Source organism: Rousettus aegyptiacus, unplaced genomic scaffold (assembly GCF_014176215.1).
Source record: "Rousettus aegyptiacus isolate mRouAeg1 unplaced genomic scaffold, mRouAeg1.p scaffold_m13_p_2, whole genome shotgun sequence".
Classification (NCBI taxonomy): Eukaryota; Metazoa; Chordata; class Mammalia; order Chiroptera; family Pteropodidae; genus Rousettus; species Rousettus aegyptiacus.
Genome location: NW_023416295.1, coordinates 165516660 through 165541057, shown reverse-complemented (window position 1 = coordinate 165541057; position 24398 = coordinate 165516660). Strand labels below are relative to the sequence as shown.

Below are 24398 nucleotides of genomic sequence, written 5' to 3'. Positions count from 1 at the left end.
GCTAGAAATGCCTTTCCAGGAAAAACTCCCCAGAATAATTTCCCCCACAAAACAATAATTTCTGTTGAATATATGTACCACATTTTGTTGATCCATCTGTCAGCGGACACTTGGGTTGTTTACATCTTTTGGCAATTGTGAATAATGCTGCTATGGACAGGGGTATAATAATTAGAATTGCTGGATTATATGGTAGTTCTATGTTTAATTCTCTCAGGCTTGAAAAGGAAGGAAAGTCTGACACATGCTACAATTAGCCAGTCACAAAAGGACAAATATTGCATATAATTTCACCAATATATGGAGACTATTATAATGAGATTTGACTTAAAGCAGCATAATGAAATCTTGACCAATAAAAGAAAAAGAAAGTCTTGTCTTGTGCTGAAGGAACTATCAATACACCTACTGTCACAGCTATGGCTGAGAAAAGTAGTCAAGAAGGAAATACCCCTGAGCTGCTTAGTATAATTATTTTGAGCTTCTGAATGTGATTATGAACTAGCGTAGGGTATTACGGGTGTAAGGAGGTATCTTAGAGTTCTGCCCACTCTGAACACCCCCTCCTTCGGCCTCTCTGTGTAGTAGTGGCCCCTCGTCTTCTATATACGCAGCCTGAAAGCACTAGTCGAAAATGAGCCAGAAGTCATTACACACCTTTCAACTTATGTCTAAAATAATGTAGAAACTACATCTGTCAGTTTTACATCACATATACAGTCTAGGGGCCTCCATGCCCAGAGGTGTAAAAGAAACAGGTATAAAAATGGGAATTTAGAAATTTGATTTCTTTTGATACAAGACCAAAGTTTATCTGAAAACTTTTAACAAACATGGCTCAACATACACCAAAAACCTGAGTGGCATGTAACTTGATTCTATGAGTGTATTTTGTCTAAGTCTACTAATTATAGAAAGCTATTTCCAGCCCATTAAATACATTTATTTTGACACAAAAAGGATTGCAGTGATATTAACTGTCTCTCATAGCCTGAATGTAAGCTCCACACAATACTTGGTTTCAGATTCCACTAAAGGATTACAGGTTACCTTGGTGCATTAATCAGAATCCACTTATATTTTTACAATGGGACCCAGGCCAACTGGATGAAGGGTAATTTCTCTACTTCTGCCAATACTAGGAACTCTTGTGAATAAATGCATCGTAAGAACAGCAGACTGTGATCTTGGGAACACTGACTGATGACAGAAAATCAGGGATAGAGGAATAAGCAATCCTTTCAGATGCTGATTTTATGAGCTTGACCAGATTGGTAAAGTTTTCATAACAATTTTTAGGGAAAAAGTTCTTCCAGCTCTGTGGGTCATTCCCCAGTGCACAAAGGATTGTCTTGCTTGCAAAGTACTTTGTTCATCACCACTTCCACAAGGACCACTTGACCAAGCATTTTAAATGAACAAATTAAACATCCCTCTATACCGTTTTACCTGAAATGTAGGGAAGCTGTAAGAAAAAAATAGATGCAAATCTATCTGAAGGGATAAGATGTGATGATGTTATGTGAGAAACACATACTTATACTTGTAATGAGTAACATTTAAGAAACAATATTTCACAACAGTGACTATTCTGACCACAGCAGTACACCATTCCTATGAACCCTATGTAGGGCCTGGTCCAAAGGCTAAAACAGATTCCAACTAGGGATGTAAGGCCAAAGTACAGAATCAAACTATACCAGAGAGCCAAGACAATAATATCAAACGTCCTGGTCGTTGATCTAAACAAACGGTGCTCTCCTGAAATCTAACATTTCTATTTCCCACGCCATTGGGAAACACCAGTGTTCTTGTATTTTTTCTGAGCTCTTACTTTTTATAGTAGCATTCTAGTGCTTGCTATAAATATGACCATTACTATTATAGAATTAAAACAAAATCAACAATCAACAATACACATTGAGATGCAACAATATCAACCACTCATGAGTACTCAAGAGTTGTCTATTTTGGTTGACTGTGTCCATATACCCTGGGACAGAAAGGATGCCTAATGTAATTTCTATCTTCATTTAAAAACATGAGACTTCTCACTTGGTTTATTTTTATGTAACAAATGGAGAGATATAAAATATTAAACTGATATGGAAATAATTTATGAAATGGAAAAATCCAGGGTAAACAAGACTAATTTACAATGATGACTTTTATAATTACTGAAGGATTAAAGTATGATTCTTCTCTTAGCTTCGAATCCTTGACAGACATACCCAATTTATAACATTTAAATGGTGGCAGTCTTAAGAACTTACTATTTAGATTCACTGCTAGCTTTTCCCCCCAAAAGCCTTTTTTTCTAGGACACACTCTATAAGATCCTGCTAAGGTAGACAGCACTGAGGATGATTATAGTAATGCTACCTACTCAGACCTCATTTGCCAAGAATACAGGCAATATAAGTCCTGTCTGATTAAGGAATGATTCTTTTACATTCTGATGACCCATTATTTCTTTTCATGTCAACAGGGGGGGAGGGCGCTAATTTTGCAGATAATTTTTTATCCTTGACCAACTATTACATTAATTCCACATCACCTCCAGAAGACTGTCAGTAGAAAACATAGCATGTCAATGTCATCGATAATGCTAAAAAGCCTTTACCCTTTTAACATTCAGTGATGGAAACCGGAAAATAGCTCAAGTAACTCTTAATAGAGTGGAAACTAAGAAATTTATCTGGAATGGGATTGGGAGGGAGAGCAAAAGGATGAGGAGGGAACAGGAGGAAGTGGAGTAGTTTGTTTTGGGATAAGAGAAGAATTAGTGTCACTGATTTGTAAGCATTGACTCAGGGAAGACCCGACAGAGCCTTTGGTCTGCCTATTCAATGCATTAATGCATCTGTTCAAAACTGATGCCCTCGGTGTTTGAGTAAAATTTACTGTGGAGCCAGACTTCTTTCCTTTTGCTAGTAATGTGCCTTGTTGCTTTATTGACTCGTAAAGGCTTTTACGCAATATATAGAAGCTACGTTTAGATTTCTGAGAAAGGCTGAAGTACCAAATAACCAACTTAAACATTTGGTCTTGGTTATACCTTCTAAAATCTCAACCTATGGAGAGAAAAAAGGATGCAACAATACTTTTTAAGTATGTGAGGGTAGATATCTAAAAGCACCATCGCTCTTAATACTTGGGAGAGGATAATGAGCATGTTGAACATAATCATGCAGCAGAAAATTACTTGAACTTATCCTTCCTCAATCAGAGTAACTGTCCAAGGCACGAGCTATGAAACTGCCTGTAAATACACTATCAAATAGAAAGCTTCCAAATCCACAAAAGAAAAGAAACACTTGGAAAATGAGAGAAAAAGGAAGTGAAAGGTAAATAACCAACTCAAAGGCAGAGACAGAGTTAGGTGAAAAGTAACTTGATACTATACTTTGGTTTTGCATTTTTGTATTCTTCAGTGTCTGTGTCCTCGTCCTCTGAGTACCAATTATCGCCTCTTCCTCCAGCCAAGAGGCCCCTGGCCGCCAACAGTCCCGCAGCATTCCCATAGCCAGTGTATTTCAGCAGGCTATCCACTGCAAAAACAGAAGAGGTTTTTAGACAGGAATCCTCTGGTGTGCATTGTCATCACTGACCACTCACCACACAGGGAGGGTGGAGATACAAGCCTTGGCAGTAACTCTTCAACTTAAGAGGTTTTCAAAGTGTGGTAGTGGTTATACGGAACTACCTACACTTTCTCCTATGTGCTCTGAGGACCAAAAGCCTTTTTTCAGGCATCGGGAATGCAAATGGAGCTGTTATGAACATGCCTTGTGGCAGGTGGTGTTTTAGGTTTCTGTTCGTAAATCTTAGTTTTTATCCAGTTTTAGAGAAATGATGATTAATGATTAGAAACTGAAGTTACTGAAAGCCAGATTTGGATTTTACTAATATAGCATATCATGTAAAATCTTTCTTATACCCTTTATAGGAATTGGAGGGAAAGAATATAAGAAATAAGAAAACTTAAGAATATTAGCTGTGGAGTTGTATGAGTTCTTCATATATTTTGGATACTAGCTCCTTACAGGAGGTATTGTTTGCAAATATCTTCTCCCATTCAGTTGGTTGCCTCTGTTTTGTTGGGTTCTTTGACTGTGCAGAACAGAAGCTTTTTAGTTTGATATAATTCTATTCATTTCTTTTTGCTTTTATTTCCCTTGTTTTTAAGGTCAAATTCACAAAATACTCTCTAAAACCAAGGTCCATGAGTTTAGTACCTATGTTTTCTTCAATGCAATTTATTGTTTCAGGTGTTATATTTAAGTCTTTCATCCATTTTGAGTTAATTTTGGTGTATGGTGACAGCAGTCTAATTTCATTCTTTTGCATGTGGCTTTCCAATTTTCCCAGCACCATTTATTGAAGAGGCTTTCTATTCTCCACTGTATGTTTTTGGCTCCTTTGTTAAAAATTATCTGCCCATATACATGTGGGTTTATTTCTGGGCTCTCAATTCTGTTCCATTGGTTGATGTATCTGTTTTCCTGCCAATACCATGCTGTTTTGATTATTATCATTTTGTGGTATAACTTGAGAACGCATACAACTCAACAACAAAAAAATTAACAATCTAATTAAAAAATGGGTATGGGATCTGAGCAGACATTTCTCCCAAAAAGATATACAAATGGCAATAGACATATGAAAAGATGCTAAACTTCACTGGCTAATAGGGGAATACAAATCAAAACCACAATGAGATAACTACCTCACGCCTGTAAGAATGGCTATTAGCAAAAAGACCAATAACCAGTGTTGGAGAGATTGTGGGGAAAAAGGAACCCTCACACACTGCTGGTGGGAATGTAAATTGGTACAGCCACAATGGAAAACAGGATGGAGGTTCCTCAAAAAATTAAGAATAAAATTATCATATGACCCAGCAATCCTTCTTCTGGGTATCTACCCCAAAAACTTGAAAGCATTTATCTGTAAAGATAAAACCCTGATGTTCATTGGAGCTTCTTTATTCATAGTGGCCAAGGCATGGAAACAACTGGTGTCCTTGGATAGATGATTGGATAAAGATGTGGTACATATACACAATGGAATATTACTCAGCCGTAAAAAAGATGAAATATTGCTATTTGCAACAACACAGACAGATCTTGAGATAATTATACTAATACGTGAAATAAGTCAGACAGAAAAAGTTGAGAGCCATATGATTTCACTCATATGTGGGATATAAAACTGAAAGCAACAAACAAGAGAAACAAATTTATAGACACGGACAACATTTTAGTGGTTATCAGAGGGAAAGTGGGGGAAGGAGGAGGTGAATACGGGTAAGGGGATTAAATACATGGTGACAAAAGGAGATTTGACTTTGGATGGTGAACACACAATGTAATATACATATGATGTATTACTGAATTGTACATTTGAAATCCATATAATTTTATTAACCATTGTCACTCCCAATAAATTTAATTAAAACAATAAAATTTAAAAAACGATGTTAGCAAATAGGACAGACGAAGTTACTGCTTTTAAAAAAATGCTACCAATACTATATAAGCACATGGAATCCACTGAGAATGTAGCCCCAGGACTCAGACTGGCTGGATTTAATAATGAACCACCTACTAGCTGATCGACCTTGAGTACATTATTTTGCAACTCTGTACCCCAATTTTCTAATCTTGAGAATTGGAGTAATAATATCTACCTCAGGTTAATACATGCAAAGTGTGTAAAAGTGTTTGGCACAAAGTAAACGGTCATTGTTTTCCTCTGGTAAAATTAGGTAAAATGATTATTGATCATTTTAGACTCATCTTCACAGGGAGAAACATTTTCTTTGTAAAGAAAAGGCACAGCCATAGTCTACCCAGAGACCATTTCCCTTTCTCTGTTACACAGAAAAGGATTTATAATCCTTTTCCTTTGAGTCAAACAGTGCAACTTTTAGAAATCTTATACTAGTACCTTCCTCTAACTAGTCTCCCTATTTCCATTCTTACGTCCTTCCACACAACAATTGCCTGATACATCCTTGTAAAGCAAAAATATTATGTTACCACCTTCCAAAATAAAGCCTCTAATACCTCCCCTAAACGCTGAAGCTTGACTTCTAAAACAGGGCTTAAAGGGTTCTTCATTTTCTGGCCTCTGCTTTCTTTTCCAAATTCACCTCCTAATTACTCCTGCACATTATGGATCCCTCACACCTTGAACTAGTTTTTTTCTGTACAGTTCAAGGCTGTTTCCCATTTCTCTGTCCTCTTCTGTGAAGACTTTCTCTGACATCCACACAGCCAATCATTCCCTCTTCCAGGAGAGAAGAGTACCTGGCACACTCCTCTCTTATGGTGCTTACCATACTGTATTGAAGTCATTCCTTTATATGGAGAAATGTATTTACCGCATTGAGTTCAGAGCACAAGTGTATGCTCTTTCATTAAACATTTCTGGGGTACTTATTATCTATAAAGTACTTTGTTTATCATTGGGGATCCAAAGATAAAGAAGACATGATCTCTGACTTAAAGAACCTCAATGTCTAGAAAGAAAGTTCAATAAATGAAAAGAGTTAAAACATAACAAATGTGAAAAGTATTAAAAACAAAGATAAATAAAAATGGCATAAGGCAGAGAATGATTAACTCAGCCTCAGACAATCAGAGACGTTTTTACAGAGATGATGGGTAACCTGACCTGCAAGCATAAATAAAGCTCACTAGGCTAACAAGGATGGGGCAAGGCATTCCATGCAAAAAAGGAACAGCATCTGCTGAGTCATGAGGATATACCAAGAAACAGTGAAATACAATCAATCACACAAGAATAAAGACTTTAGTATGATTAGGCAGAAAGTGTAAGGTGGGAGCGGGTTCAGGATATTCTACAGAGGTAGCATGGAGGTAAAATTTGGATTTTACCATGTGGGTGACAAAGAGTCGAATGTTTTACAAGGGGAGTGACAAGATTATTTTCTATTTTAGAACAATCCCTCAGCCATGTAGAAAAACAGACTGAAGAAAACCTTGCCACGCAGAAGGAGATATTCCTACTTTAATAGTTTATTGAGAGAGACATGGATTTGGGAATCCTCAGAAAACAGAGGATAGAATCCCCAAGAGAGAGAATAGGCTCACCCAGGGGGCAATGTAAAGTGAGAACAGAGGCCAGAAGAGAACTCTAGGGAACCATGGCAATTATATGTGGACAAAGACAGGAGTGAATAAATGAGACTGAAAAGAAAAGACAGAGGTAGGCCTAAGGAAATCTAGGAGTGTGTGGTAGCACAGAAACAGAGAATGGTCGGCAATGCCAACAGACAGATGTAGTATAATAAGGACTAAAAAATATCCACTGCATAATTTGCTAGTTAATTTGTGACTTGACTGAGAGCATCTGAGTGGCATCTGTAGGGGTAGGGAATGGTGATGGAAAGCCTGTCATCAAGTTGAAGCCTGAGTAGGTAATATGATACTGTAATGAAAAACAGATTAATCTTTTAAGATACTGAGATACAAAAAAACAGTGACATGAAGATGTATCCAGGTCGAGGGAAACAGAAAGGAGAGTTAAAAAAACAGAAAAGACTAGAGAGTAACAACTGATGAAGGCTTCTGAGAAGACAGGAAAACATCAACAAAAAAGGCAGACTGTTGAGCGCTGTGCTAAAAAGACACCTACTCCTCTGAGAAAAATAAATTTATAAAGGCGTGGGGCTAGGGGTTGAGGGCTTTATTTATCTTTGTAATTCAGCTGTTACCACAATGCTGAGCACATATTGGGAAGTGATGAATGTGTTAAAAGGAGCAAAACCCCACAAAGGCAGGGGTTTTACAAATTATTTTTTTATTAAACTATGTAAGAACTATCTTTAGGCCCCCTTTAGAATATATGCAATTTGCAAAGCAGCTAATATAGTTTTTCACAACTCAACAAAACAAGCTCGTAGCATGAGGACAAGTTAACCTGTGGGCCACTATCAGTTGGAGGTACAGTTTAGCCTGGCACAGATGGGTATTTAAGACACTTGGATGGTTTTTTCTGTGCCAAGTCTTCCATAAAATTTTGTCCTTTTACTCACCCCATTTCAATTTTTCCTTCTTAATCTAGTCTCTGTGTTCCTAACCCAATTTGATTGTTGCTTGCTGTCTCCACTGAGAGGTCTAGTTTTTGAGTCTTGATCATGGTACCTTCACTTTCAAACAGTTTTGAACATCCTTAAGATGAAAGTTCAGCAACTCTCATAAATGATTTGAGATTTATTTCATATTGATACTATCTGCCTCCAAGCTCAACTCAAACTCCAAAATCTGATGACTTATAAGTTAGTTGAATGTGGACTACAAACTTCCCTACCCTACAGGAGGTTTTAAATTAGAATTAGTTGACAGCATTTAAAAACTGGGAGGTTTTATTTAAAAATCCAGAGTCCCAGCCTCTTTTGAAAAATCTGGAAGATTTGGTAACACTGGCTACATGTTTCCTCATGCTAATAATCAGGTGGAGCTAAATTATAGGAGCAGTGTCCTCTTTCTAGTTCCCCCGAGTCCCCTTGTTCCCCAGTCCAAACCCACTGTGCCCCCAACAGCTGGCTGAGTGTCAGTTTTCATTTATCACCTTACATCTATCTAGTCCATTTGACTGACTTTTACTATCAACCTGGTACCTGTAAGCATTTGAGTTTGTACCTCTTGATAGAAAAGTAAATAATATGAGGGCAAGGATGTTTATCTTTTTTACCTCTGTATTCCCAAGGTCTAGCTGAAAGGTTACTTGTTAAATGAGTAAATTTTTACTCCAGAATATATTTACTAAACTTAAAATCAAATTGAAAGAAAAAGCATATGAGCATATATGAACTGTTAAAGGTCAAATGAAAAAGATAAAATTTTGCCAATATGGATTGGCTTTGGGCTCCAAGTAGGACTAGGAAACCTCAAATATTGAATCCTAGGGGGAACAAAGCTAACCATTTCAAATGAAAAACAATTAACAAATTCATTTATAAATGCATATACTATATTTGCTATGATACTAAGTCATTACTAAGGTGATTATATTTAGATACATAATCTATGTATTTAGATATGTAATTATAGAGGAAATAAACTTTATTTCCCCTCTTTTAATTACTTTTTAAGAAGTACACAAGACACATACTCACTGGAGAAGAATTACAATATACAGAGAATTAAAAAGTTAGTGGTCATCCTACTACTCAGAGGTAACAATGGATAATATTTTGGTATATATTTTGATAAATATTTTTTAATTAATAGATACACATATGTGTGGTTTATATTATGTATATACATATATAATTACACTTTAAAAACAGATAATTTCTGATCTCAGAAAAATGATTCAACTTAACCAGCAATTGTAGATTACTATATGTAAGGCAATATACCTGTCACTTAATTCCAAGATTCTATATCAGTCTTTTTTTAAAGTCATGAAGAATTTGTTTAAAAGAGCAGATTTTAAATAACTAGCCTATGGTAATAGTTGAAAATAATTATTACGAGAGGAAATACAGCAGAATGGAATGGTAAGACTCAAATTTGGGCTTCAGCCCTGAGCAACCACCTGACCTTGGATAAGTTACTGAAAGGCTCTCAAATGCCAGGGTGCTCCCTTAATAACAATGAAATTAATACTAATATTTACCCTAGAGGGTCCTTAAGAGAATTAAATGGGATTATGGCATAGGATGTTCAGCATATAGTATGTCAAAACATAATAGCTGTGTTTATTATTGTTGTTATGATATGGTTCAAATTATGTTGCTAATATACCATCTTAAGTGCTTGGATCAATCAGTCAGAAATGAAGTGGCTACAACTTAATAGTAAAAGAACAAATATAGTTGACCCTTGAACAACATGGGTTTGAACTGTGAGGGTCCACTTACACGCAATTTTTTCCAATAAATACGTACAGTAGTTGATAGTTGGTCACAGGGATGGGGAGCACGGCAGAGGGAATATAGTTAGCATTGATATGAAGGCTAGGTGGACGGCCAGGGGAGGGAGGGAGCAATTGGGGGATCGTTTTATGAACTATAGAGATGTTTAACCAATGTACTGTATACTTGAAACTAATTTAAAAAAATTTAAAATAAATCAAAAAAATATGTCCAGTACTGTAAATATATTTTCCCTCTCTTGTGATTTTAACATTTTTTTTTCTCTAGCTTTATTTAAAAAAAAAAAAAAAAAGAATTCAACTGACTCATCTCTCTTGCAAAACTGGGGTACTATAAAACACAGAATGTAATACATATATAAACATACAAAATACATGTTAACCAACTGTTTATGTTATTAACAAGACTTCCGGTTGACAGTAGGCTACTAGTAGAGTTAAGTTTCTGGGGAGTCAAAAGTTATACATGGGTTTTTAACTGTGCACGGAGTGGGTACCCCTAAACCTCACATTGTTCAAGGGTTACCTATAATTCAATTATATATGGGCAAAGGACCTGAACAGGCATTTTTCCAAAGAAGACACAGAAATGGCCAACAGTACCAAGGAAGGTGCTCAACATCACTAATCATCAGACAAATGCAAATCCAAAGCATGATGAGAGAGCACCTCACACCTATTAAGATGACTTTTATAAAAATGACAAGAGATGATAAGGGTTGGCAAGGACGTGACAAAAAGGGAATCCTTGTACACTGCTGGTGGGAATGTAAATTGGTGCAGCCGCTATAGAAGAAAGTATGGTGGTTACTAAAAAAATTAAAAATGGAACTACCATATGATCTAGTAATCCCACTTCTGGGTATACATCTAAAGGAAATAAAATCAGTATCCCCAAGAGATATCTGCACTCCCATGTTTATTGCAGCAAGGGTCACAATAGCCAAGACATGGCAACAAGCTAAGTGTCCATTGATGGATGAATGGATAAAGATGTGCTAAATAAATGTGTGTATGTGTGTGTGTGTGTGTATAATGTACTATTATTCTGCCATGACAAAAAAGGAAATCCTGCTATTTGCAACAACAAGGATAAAGCTGGAGAACATTATGCCAAGTAAATAAGCCAGATGAAGAAAGGCAAATACTGTATGATCTTTTCCATTTATATGTAAAATCTTAATACAAAAAAAAACTCATAAAGAGTAGAACGGAATGGTGGTTAGCAGTGGGTAGGGGTATGGAGAAATGAGGAGATGCTGGTCAAAGAGTACAAGCCTATGAGTTAAGTTCTGAGGACGTAACATGTGGCATGGTGACTATAGTTAATAATACTGTATTATACACCAGAAATGTACTAAGGGAGTAATAAATCTTAAGTGTTCTCACAACACACACACACACACACAAGGTAACTATGTGAGGTAGTGATGTATTAACCTGTAATCATTTAACAACGTACATGTATATCAATCATCATGTTGTACACTTAAAATATAGACAATTTTGTCAATTATACCTCAATAAAGCTGGAATTTAAAAAAAAAAACAAAGAATTCAACTGACTTCTCTCTCTCGCAAAACTGGGGTACTTTAAAAGAATGGTATATAAAATCTTAGATTGGACTTTTATACCAGTAAATTTACAAACTAGGAGATGAAGAAAGAAATAGGCTGAATGTGCCTTGTTCAGAGAACTTGCCTATTGCAGAGCAAGCAACATACAATTTGAGGAAACATTTTAAATTGTTAGAGGTATATCAGAAGACAATCACTTTATATATAATATACTTATAAAATAGTATTTATTACATTGTAGTGTAGTTATTTTTAATTTTTTTTTCTACTTCTATCTTACCCTATCTCAAGGTAAGGGGTGTAATTTTAAGCATTTTCGTACTTCTATCTAGTACATTATATAGCTCACATTTTATAACAACTTATTGACTGAAAACTTCTATAGCTTTAATTCCAAGAAAAATTAAAGAAGAGAACTAACCCAGGACTTTGTCTAGTTATCAAAATTGCAGGATTTGAATTACTGAAGCAGATTTTTCATAATGGCTCTGGGTCCTGACTTGCTGAAATTAAGAAGTCTAGGCAAAGGATACAAAAAGCAAAATTTAAATGTGAGTGTGGCTGGTAGTGTATCTGTCTGCATGTCTCAATGAATTTAGAAGCATACAGAAAATGTTTTAAACTTTTTTAATTTTAATATCTTTTCAGGCCTCTAATAGAACAGATAGACAGTGAGCTCTGAAAAGAGTGGAATGAGATGGCCACTACTCTCAGAAAGATTTCTTAAACTCCTTCAGAAAAATAAAACTGTAGAAGGCAAAGAGAGTTTAACCTACCTCTCTCTTTGCAAAGGACAAAAAGGAATTCAGCAGCAATTTGCTTGACTCCAAGGTCAACATGTGTCATTAGGCGCACCAGCTTATTTCTCACAGTTGAGCCAACTTCAGGTCGATTTGTCACATCCCTCAATGGTGGTAAAACCTAATGGTACAAATGCAAAAGCCATCATCAGTCGTGGGTACTAAAGCAAGCGAGGATGACACCATGAAACTGGTCAGTCTTGTAATGTCTACTGTGCTCACTTTTGCCAAGAGTGGAAAAAACATTAAAAAAAATAGGTTTGCTTGCAAAAAAATTAAACTAAACTACAATGACAAAACAAACAAACAAACAAACAAACCAACCAACCAACCCTCAAATATTTTCATGCTTGTAACAACATTTTATTTGAAGAAAAACATCACTATAACACCATGGTATACTCATATCTGTTTTTGAGCTTTAGTTCATCTTAGCACTTGGAATGCCTCTGCTCGCTTCATCAAAATCAATTTTAAAGTCAGGGTTATATTTCTCTTTCGTCCATGAAAACTTCCGGAATACTCTGACTCACACTGATTTTTCCCTTCTTTTAATTCCTGCAGCATTTGCTGTTTACTAAAAAAATCTATACTTATGTTTTCTAGTTTTACTTTATAATAAAAATGGCTACTAATTATGGAGTACTTCCTATGTGCTAGCTGCTTTAATATATTTTCTATAATCATCTCCATAGTAACCTTGCAAAGGATGTAGGAACATCACCATCATCCCTATTTTACAGATTGAGCCTCAGAAGGCTTACGAAACTTGCTTGGCTTGTCTAGTTTGTTTGTTCACTCACTCATTCAACCATCCACCCAGACCACCCCTTTTCTGGTTCTCCTCTTATTTCACTGGTTGCTTTATCTCAGTCTCTTCTACCAATTCTCTTCTTTCCTCTTATTTTCCAGGTGGAATATTCGAGGGTTGAGTTCTTGGGCGACATTTCTTCAGTATTTTCACTTACTCTATTGGTGATTTTATCCAGTTTTATAGCTTTATATGGTCTCTATAAACTAATAGCTCCCTAAATTATATCTCCATCTTGATTTCTTCCCTGATCTCCTGACTTTTACAGGTTTCTCAAATTTAGCATGTCCTAAAAAGAACTCTTGATGCTCCCAACAAGCTGCTCCTTATAGTTTTCCAGCCATTAAATGGCAAACCCATTCTTCTGACTGTTTGGTACAGAAACTTTGGACACATCTTTGATCCCTCTCTTTCATACCCCACACCCAATCCATCGGTAAAGTATTTAGGCTCTCCTTTTAAATGTATCCACATCCCAACCTCGTCTCACTATCTCCTCTAGAATCACCATATCCAAGCTACCATTATTTCTTGCTCGGACTATTGCCACAGTCTTCTGATTGGTCTCTGCTTCTATCCTGGTCCTTCGGATTTATTCTCTACATAGCAGCCAGGATGATCCTTTGAAAGTCAGATCACGTCATGCCTCTGCTCACAGTCCTCCAGTTCCTATGGCTTCCCATCTCACCCATAGTAAAAGATGAGGTTCTTAAACTCCCTTAGGTTTCACATAATCCAGTTTCCTGTTACTTTACTGACTTGTTTCCACTGTACTTCTTGCCTCTGCCCAGAAGCTCTTTTTCTAGAAACTTGAATGGTTTACTCCCTTACTTCCTTCGGGTCTCTTGTCCAAATGCCACTTATAGGAAAACACTTTCTGACCACCCTATATACTTAACCTTTTGCATTCTTTTTTACCGCCTCCCACTTTCATCTTCCTCATAGCACTGACTACCACCTAACACAGTATATACTTATTTCTTTAGTGTCTGTCTTCTTCCACAGTCAGTGGGGCTTGGGAGCAGAGATTTCTTTCTGCTTTGTCTACTGTTCTCAGTGCCTGGCAAATTATAGGTATTCAATATTTCTTGACTGAAGGAAGAATGAATTAATTCAAGTAACTTTTAAAAATAGCTTCTATGCATTATGCATAGCAAATAACGATAGACACAAAGTCAAATAATAATTTATTGTGCCAGACCCTTTTTGTGTATATTATTTTATTTAACCCATTCAACTTACTTTCTTCCTTCCCACATCCTCTATTTTGAGTGCCTACCATGTATCACGAGGTACTGAAGGCAATAAAGACATAACTGAATAAAAACAGAAACTAAATCTCAGAAAATTGAGTAATCTACCTTGTGTTTATAGAATCTATATTTTAATTATCTCTGGTAGTACAGAGCACAATGCTCTTTGTGTTCTATAGGCACAAAGTAATTGCACAATAAATTCTTGTTGTTTATTCAGCCAACCATATTGAATTTATCTCCTATTTCTAGAAGAATGAGACATGTAACAAGTTTTCATGTAGTATATGCTTCAAGTTCCAGAGGACAGAATCTATTAACATAGGTTATCACACAAAAAATCTGTGAGCTATGTTTTGAGCTCCTTAAAACAAGTTTTTTAAATGAAATTTTGTTGCTTTTATTATTATTTATCACTCTCAAACTGCATAGGTATAGACCCTTTCTATAACCGCCCCCCAAATACTACCTTCCAACAAAGGTTTTCTTCAACAAATCTTGTCAAGTTCCTCTCTCAAACCCTTAGCATTCTCATCTCTTCTCTAAGCCTTACCAGACTAACACAACCTGGATCAGTAATTTCTACCATCCATTCTCTTTCTACCTGCCCAAATACAGACCACTCAAGACCAATTTCCTCTGGGCACGCACCAGTAGGATTTAACATGGTATCAACTGTAGAGCATAATTAGCCATGGGTCCATTTACACTATTACCAAAGCTAATCATGTTACTTTAAGTTTTGCCCTTCTCAATTATCATACTCTACAGTGCACCCTCCTCAGAAGGAAAGTTGATTTTTATAAAGTGCCTTGTATCTTTGGTTATCTTTTACTTGTCTTATCTCTTTATTTATACTGTAGTGTTTCCTTGAGGACAAGGAATGGGTCTCATAATCTCTTATATCTACATAATATATGACCCAAGGCCTTTGTATAAAGAAACTGTTTAACAAATAGTTATTTTTATCTTTTGACTTTTTTGGCCAGAGATAGCAAATCTAAACAGTTTAGTTGAACTTGGTCTCCTATGTGAAAAAGCTAAAATGTATAAAACTTAAAGTATTTTCATTTGCTATTCTTCACCAAGTCCTCCTAGCCATGGTAGAATGTCTTTAAAAAGGTCAAATTTGGAAATGACCCCAACTCATTAATTAACTAGTGTATTTGGTTAAATGATTATTTGTGCTTTCATGGTATGTCTCTCTTCCTCCAACAGATTATAAATTCCTCAAAGACAAGAATCCCTACTTTCCAATCTCTCCTTATCAGAAATATCTATTAATGTGTTCTACATATAGTAAAGTGCTTACTAATTCTTGACCATAAACATAGAGGGGAAAAATGAACCTGGTTCATTTATTAGGGGAAATTCTATATGATAATAAATCAGTAATGAGGTGAATGGTGGTACCATGTATTGAAATGTGGGAAGAAAAAACAGGGTTGGGTGGGAATGGGAAATCAAGAGATTAGTTTGGAATGTGTTAAACTTGAGATACTACACATCCAAGGGGAGGAGATGAGTGGCAGTTTGCTATGTAAGTCTGGAGCTTAGGGGACAGACCAGAGCTGGAGATAAAAATTTGGGAGTCATCAGTGTATGGATGATCTTCAAAACCATGACTGCTGAATGAGATCAAAGATGAGTAAAAAGAAAAGATAGGGTGAACATAGGAAACTCTTCTGAGGAACAATGTGTACAGAAGAGTAGAGGAATGGGGAGGCAGCTTGAGAAGTAGAGTTAAAGGAAGGATTTTTTGCTTTTGTAATGGAAGATGAGTTTAAATGTGGACAGAAATGATCTAGTACATTAAAAAATGATTGATTTAAGAAAAAAGAAGGAATAAATGCAGGAGCAAAGTTCTTGAGAAGGTGAGAAAGAGAGGTGAGAGAGAGGAATCCAAGATACCAGTGCAGAGGCTGGCCACAGAAGGAAGCAGGGACAATTTATCCATTGTGATACAGGAGGAGACAAAAGATATGGTGGTACAGATGCATTTCTTACCATGACCTATAACTGCTCCATCCTACTCCAAACCTTTGTCATGAGCTCTCTTTGGGCTGGTCTTCTCGCACCTACTCACACTTCTCTAGTCTATCCTACAGTCTACCCAGAGTACCTTTAAATATAAATGAGGTCACATCACTTCCCTACTCAAAACAGCCGAATGCTTTCCCATATCACTTAAAAGAGAAGCAGAAGTCCTACACGATCTTATGTTATTTAGTTCTTGCTTTTCTCTTTTACTTCATCTACCGCTCTCTCCTTTGCACATTGTTATCTGATCTTTTTGCTTTTCCTTAAGCATTCCAAAGCATCTTTCCATCTCTGGGACTTTGAACTTGTTCTCTGGTACATTCTTTTTCTAGAATATTCTCAGAGATCCTTTTCTTACTTATCTAAGTTTCTGCTCAAATATTACTTCCTCAAAGGGCCCTCCCTTATTCTTCTAAGTTCCCCCTCCCCTGCTGTATCTATCTTCAGAATGCTTACCATTCCTTGCCATTATATCATATCTTGACTTGTTTACTTTTTAACCTCCCACTATAAGGTCAACTCCACAAGGCAGAGGCTTCATCTGTATTTCAATGTTCAGAACAATATTTAGAACACAGCAAATAGTAGATTCAAGAAATACTTGTTGAATAAATGAATGACTCAAAAAAAAAAAAAAACACAGGATCACTTATTTCTGGATTAGGAAGATTTCAAAGATTAAAACTAACTTTGCCGAGTTTCTGACTTTCTGAAAGAAAGCCACTATGAGAGAATTTAAATCATTAATTCTGTGTTCAAAAAAACCACATAGAAGATTAACTTTAAGATGTAATATGCATTAAGCAGTTACCTGATCTTTGAGAAATTTTCTGATGTTTCGATGGGCTCGGGAACATTCTGTTAATAAGCTGAGAACTGGAGTTAGACCCTCTCTATAGCTGCTTCCCTATAAAGAAAACCATATACGCTATATTAGTTTAGTTTGTAACAGTATTACTTTTCTCCATATAACTGAGCATATTAATACTCCTTTTTGAGGGGAAGACATTCTATGCTACCAAAGCTTACAAACTATTTATGAAATTATTTTCCTAACAATATTTCCATTTCATCAGTTAGCTTCATGTTTACTAATGCTCATATTCATCCTTCCTGGGTTTTTCTACATTTTATAGAGTCTTCACTGACTTAACCAATAAGCTTAAATGAGGTAAAGGTTTTGATGACCGACCCACACTACCCTGCTGCCTTTTAATACAGTTAGCTGACAAAGCAAGTGACAGATAAGATAAAACAAGCAGCTCACAACCAACGGAAAGTTGATTTTTCTTTTAAAGATGTCTTTTAGGTATTATGAAAAATATTTATCAGCAAGTTTTGGGGGGGATAATTTTAACTTCTAGGACTTACAAAATAACTACATGTAAAAGTAATTCATTTTTCCTTTGTTTTCAGGCACTTGTTACAATTTTGGTACTGTATCAATACAATTTCAGCTTTAAACAAATCAATTCACTTGGTTTCATCAATTTATCAATTTATCATAGCATTATAAAGTGCTTTCCAGAGAACAAAATTATACAAGATTTCGACTACAAAAAAGCTTAGATTTAAAAAACATGTCTTATAATACTGCTATGTATGGCACTTCTACATTCTTTAGAAGCATCTTTCAAGGCCTCCATTTTATCAGCCTTACCTTGTCTATTCTCTTCTCCATAAAATTGAGTAAAACATGAATGGCTTCCATATTCATACCATTATATACCATGGTATTATTTTTCAAAACTGTTTCTTTCTCAGCTGTTTTATCACTGGGCAGTTCATCTAGAGTCGTTGCCTCTTGGGCTGTTTCTTCATGGGTTAATGGACAAATGAGAACATCCAAACAAGAGACCGGAACATTGCTTAAAAGGTTGACTGCATTGCTGAAAAGCAATTTAAAAATACAATATTTTAACTTGATTGAATGGTCTTTTAAAAAGCAAACATAATAAGAAGTTCAGAAGTGACTTTTAGGAGTCAATTAAAATTTTTCTTTTTCAAAATGAGCCTTTAATATTACTCGGCATTTACTAAGAGAGAAAATAAAGAGAACTATTTCGAATACACAGATGACAAATTAGAAAGAACAGATGTTAAATGGACACACACAATCACATGATGTCATGTCACTTTCTGAAATGCTAAAATAGGAATTAGTGAGCTTTAACACCAGCTCTTCAATTTTATTACAACACAATGCTAGCTTTACATTTTTTCCTTGGGGTTTTAAATCCTTTTGTGAATTCACTGGTGTTTTATTATTCCCTAGATTACAACATAAAGCATCTGAGAAGCATTGTATATAAGCAGCTTATCACAGAGGCAACAATGTTAAAACTCAAATATCATAGGATTAAGTTTTGTTTTTCCTAGATGTAGAAAATACAATTTTTAGATCATCCAAATTTTTTGTAAGACATTTGCAGAAAATGGGTAATGGTGCTTTTTCTTGCTCTCTTATCACCAGGTTTCTTTAAAATAGGCCGCCATAGTTCTTTTGAATCTATCTCCTAGGCCTTTCTCCTATGTATTAATGAATACACCAGCCCGAGATGCATACCAGTAGGGGGAACCCAAACCTTGTATTGCTGGCATTCCATAAAGATCTTGCACTGTTGCTCAGTGTATAAAAGATTAAAATGACACTAACGATTGACAAATTAGACATGTTCTCAATTAAAATATTTTCTTTCATTATTATTTCATATTCTTTCACCTAAAGGGAGAGGCAATGCTCTGTGCTAACTGGATCTTGTAAGCCTGAGCCTCAGAACTTCCTGATAAACAACAATGGAAAGACAGGCATTACATTTCCTAGTGACAGAGAAGCAGGTCTAAAAATAACCACATCCTGACTAAAAATAAACTCTTGCAAATGTAATTTAAAAGTCTAACCACTTGGAAACCAAATTCAGGGCTTAATCTATCTGATGCTGTCTTAATTTAGACCATAGTAGTTCCTTTTAATTTAGATTATAGTGATACTCTCAAAACTAAAACAAAATAAAAGAAATAAAACACAAATTTTTCCTCTCTTTTACTCTGAAGTGTGACTCCATTTCCGCAAGAATGACTGTTTCCTTTCTTTTTATATTATGAAACAAATTCATAAGGAATCAAAGTTTAAAACTTAGATGATGTAGAACAATGAGCGTTAACGTAAAGGGTACCAAAAAATCTGAACCAAGAACAAAAATAACAAATCCTATGAATGAAAAGTTACTGGAAAAATACAAGTTATTTCATTGTTCCCACTAAAAATCTACTGCAGCTGCTGCTACTGCTGCTGCTATTATTATTAAACAAAGTTTAATGAATTATTGTTAAAGCCTATAGTTTTGATTATTTGTAAATAATTACAACTGGTTGAAATAAAATGCTTTACCCACAAACTTTTAAAAATTTTTTGCAAACATCTGTAGTCCCTTATCCACAGTTAAAAATGTTTTGCTTCTGACTTAAACATTTGGAAACTGTTATTATTACGGATTCACTAGGGTTAAAAAAAAAAAAAAGAAAAGAATTCTACCTTAGAATTACTTTCTAAAACTGTATAAGCCATTCTGAAATGTTAGGATTTTTTTTTAAACACATAAGGCAGTAGGCTCTGGTGTCTATTGATAGTATAATTCTCTGAATCTACCATAGAGACCATACTGAAAAGTCTAATATGATGCGTTTCATTACAAAGAAATATTTCCTTTTAAATTCATTTAAAATAAGCAGCTTCCAGGAATTTGGTATATTTAAGAAATCAAATATAGAGTTTTATTCATCAAATATTTGGAGGTTGTAGCTTTTTCAAGAAAAGTTCCCATTTTCTCGTTTCTTATTAAACAACTGGGTTCCCAAACAACTACAAAATTAATTTTCTGGCTCACTGTGTTTGAGCTATTCTTTTTAAGTAAGGAAGGCCAGCTTTTTGAGCTCTGTCACTTCTCTGACAGTTTTATTTGTAGTAGAAGAGTGTATGAAATTCTCCAGCTACCAGGAAGTCAGTGACTATGCACAGATCCACACAATGGTGTTTGCATTCCTACTCCAGGGGGTAGAAATACTGTGTATATTACTCTCCCCTTTTCAGCTTCCTAGAGATCATTAATCACTGGGACATGACATCCTCCCACTCATGCTCCCAGCCCCCTCCTGATATGCAGATTTAAAAGCAAGGCCTATTTAGAGCTCCTTAATGCCCTGATTAAAGCCTTGTAGTTGTGGGAGAGGGAAGGCAATCTAAAATGCAGTCCTGTATCAATTGCTAGACTGAACATAATTTAATACCAAATGACTCTGAGAAGCATGATGACAGTACATGTAGACCCACAACTGTTAACAAATCTTCCTGGTCAGATGTATCTTCTTTGTATTTGGGGCTCACATATCTTTTTTCATGGCTGAAAAACCTACTTAAATGAATCTTAAGATCTCCCAAAGATTTTCAGATGTAAATACCTAAGTTTTACGTTAATCTAATTTGGTAATCTAGTTCAATTCAGTAATTATTTCTTAATTACCTATGCTAGGCATTGCTTTAGGCAGGTATTATGAAGAAAACAGAGATACATCCCTGACCTTTTGGAGTTTATTTTCCAGTATGGAAAAAACAGTCAATGACAAAACAAATTAGTTAATTAAATAGAAGGTGATAAGTGGTCTGCGTGTAAAACCCAGGAGGGTAAGATAGGCAGGACATGTGGGTTGTAATTCTGAATAAGGTGATTAGGGCAGATTTCACAGAGATGGTGTCATTTGAGCAGAGACTTAAAGAAGTTAGGGATATCTACATGGCTTACTGTTGAATGGTACATTTGAAACTTATTGGATTTGGTTAATGTCTCCATAATAAAAAAAAAATTAATAATAATAAAAAAAAGAAGTTAGGGAGTAATTTGTGTGCTATCTGGGGAAAGAGCTTTCCCGGAAGAAAAGCAAGAATAAAGGCCCCAGGGCAGAAGCAGTGACATGTTTGAAGTGCAAAGAAGTTGGGGTGGTTGATTACAAATACAGAAGGAAGAGTAGGACAGGAGACCAGACAGGTAGTAAGGGGTGAGACTGACCTTGCAGGGTTATGTTAAGAGGGTCACTCTGGCTCCATCCAGCTTTGAGAACAGTTAATAGGACATCAAAGGTGAGGAGGACCAGTTAGGGTGTTACTATAATAATTCAGATGCATGAACAGGGAATAACAGTGAAGTGGTTAGATGTAGATTCATTTTGAAGGATTTCCTGACAGGCTAGTGTGGAGTGTAAGAATCCAAGGTTCTAGCTTTAGCAAGTGGAAAGCTGGAGTTGCCATAAACTGAAATGGGAAAAGCAATTTTTAAGGGAAGACTGTTTAATGCTGGATATGTTAAATTTGGGATGCTGATTAGACTTCCAAGTAGGGATGTTAGTAGGAAGTTAGTTATAAGAATGAGTTGAGGGGGAGAGATCTAGATTAGATATATAAATTGAGGAGTCATTAACATGTAGATAGTATTTAAAGATGGAAGACTGGATTATAGCAGTAAGGGGATGAGTGTGCAAGGAAAATCGAATAGGGCTGAGCCTGGGACACTCTATCACCGAGAGGCTGAGACGTAGAGGAAGAAATTACAACTAGCGAGGTAGGAGGAAAACCAAGATAGTATGGTATCCTGGAAAAAAATAGATAAGTAAGACTGGAGTTGCTTGTGACAAAGGATGTGGGCAGATCAAGCAATGACAACTGAGAAATGTCCACTAGATTTAGTAACACAGAAGTCACTATGACTTTAACAATAGTGATTCTGGTGAAGTCGTGGGACTAAAGCCTACATAGACTGAATTCAAGAGAGAATAACAGAAGAATCAGGTAGTTAACACTTAAGAGGAGTTTCGTGCAAAAGCCAAGAGAAGGCTGGAGCAGCAGCAGAGAGGAAGTGTCGAGAAAACTTTGGATCAGGTATGGATGGAAAGACCTCTGAATGCTGCTCTCAGCAATGGGTACCTTTATAACCCATAATGACCTGGTCATTGTTCTCTAGTTCTGTATCTGTCCATGTTTTCTCCTGCCTAGAACGTTCTCATTCTTTACGACTAGCTTGAACCTTACTTCGTTCTCAACAAATACTTACTATGCCTTGTGCTAGGTGCTAAGCACACAAAAATAAATAAAATATACCCATTTTCCTAAGAGAAAGCAGCATAACATAATTTGTAGAACAATGGGCTGAATTCTAGGTTGCCCCTTAGTAAAAGTGTGCCTTGGGCAAATTACATGACCTCTTCTAGGCCTTGGTGTCCTCAACTGTAAAAGGAAATAAATTTATCCCTTTATTGATGTGAGGATTGAATGAAATAAAAGCATGTAAAGCACTCTGCTTGGCACATAGTGAATGCCAATTATTAAGGAGATTTTGAACGGTAGACATATTGCATTATACTGTAGCAGTCCCCAACCTTTTTGGCACCAGGGACCAGTGCTCCTCTGAGAAATGACCTAAGCTGGAGCCGAGGCAGTGATGCTAGTGCTGGGGAGTGGCTACAAATACAGATGAAGCTTTGCTCATTTGCTGCTGCTTACCTCCTGCGTGCGGTCTGGTTCCTAATAGGCCACAGACTGGCATCGGTCTGCAGCGCATGGGTTGGGGACCCCTGCACTACAGGAAATAGCAAAATATGGAAGGAAGAGAATATGGTGTCCGTGCGGAACTGAAAACAGGTCTCTAAGTCTAAAGCAAAAGACAAGGCCTCTAAAGGCAGGGCCTTAGTAGTAGGCCGAAAAGGTGTGTGTATGGAGTGAGGTAGAGAGATTATAATAAAGGGGATTGCCATGATGAGATATGTTACAGCCAAGTAGGTTATTGATAACCTTAAACCAGAGTTGTGTGGCCTTTACACAAAGGAGGAGGTGCAAAAGCCAGGGAAACATTACCCAGATGAAACCGCAGATCATTAATAAATGCACAGTGACAAAACAAATATATTTGTTTCTAACTGTGAAGACAGAGGTGAGGCACGAGAGGATTCTTAGCAGAGATTTGCCTTTTAAAAAACAACTCTGCATACTTTGAAGAGGAAGAACCAATCTGTCAGGTTAGGTAAAATTTTCCCACAGGACTCAGCAGCCTGAGTTTAGAAGTAGAGAAAGAAGGTGATCTAGCAGATCTGGGGTTGGGTACTTGAAGGCTGGCAGGACATGATAATGATGAGGGACCAGACAGAGGCTGAAATGATGAACCAATGCTTTAGAATAGACGAAAGAAAGTAACAGAGAAGAAAGAATGCTTCAGAATAGAGAAGAAAGAAAGGGGGCTTATAAATAGGAGACAAAGGAATCATCAGGGAACCAGAGGTCTGGATGAAGATGAAGAACAGGCGCCACAGGAATGAGGAAGAGTTCCCTCGTCATGTGAGACCACAGTGAGTTTGTTCTTCGAATTCTATGAGCAATTACTATTTGATAGTTAATTTACTGAGAGACTACTCAAATCTATCTTGTGATACCTCTTTTATTCTTGTCTTGAAAAGTTATTTAACTAGTAATAATATTTATGTCTTGTTTCCCCATTTAGACTCTATGTTCCTCCAGAGTATGCACTGTGGAGTCCTTCAAGCACCTAGCACGGTGCTCAGAGATACAACAGAAAAGTATCTGTTCACCTAGATAACTGTTATTCACAGTGAAATCAGGTTAAAAAGCTAAGAACTTTAAGGTTAACAAAAGAACAAAAACAAACAAATAATAAACCAAAAAATACCAAAATAAAACCCCTTCTCCTTGATTTCTCCAAAGTAAACTAATTTTTCTGTATAGCTACATAAGCTTGATCATGTCTGACACAACATTCATCAAAACAACTGCACTTGCTTACTTAAAAGTCTGTTTTACCCCCTAGCTGGGGAGCCCTGGAGAACACAGATTGTACTAGATTTTTCTTTGTTGCCCTAAAGCTGAACATAGAGCCTAACACATAGTAAGTGTTCAGTTAATAAATATAAGCCAAAATGAACTCATCTAACTTTCAAACATTATTA

At 36.2% G+C, this 24398-nt stretch overlaps 1 protein-coding gene across 6 annotated transcripts in view; it reads right to left on the bottom strand.

The window, feature by feature from the left end:
- The window catches only part of RIC8B (RIC8 guanine nucleotide exchange factor B), an 89665-nt gene that overhangs the window by 19787 nt on the left and 45480 nt on the right, over positions 1 to 24398 (bottom strand). For all 6 annotated transcript variants that reach the window (XR_004955807.1, XR_004955808.1, XR_004955809.1 and 3 more), the window contains exons 5-8: positions 18055 to 18283; positions 17206 to 17301; positions 12267 to 12411; positions 3407 to 3551 (exon numbers count right to left, since the gene is read on the bottom strand). Coding sequence is in view for 3 of the 6 variants with exons in the window: in XM_016148073.2 (XP_016003559.1) it covers positions 3407 to 3551; positions 12267 to 12411; positions 17206 to 17301; positions 18055 to 18283 (615 nt within the window). In the remaining 3 variants the exon portion in view is untranslated. The remainder of the gene's footprint in view (positions 1 to 3406; positions 3552 to 12266; positions 12412 to 17205; positions 17302 to 18054; positions 18284 to 24398) is intronic.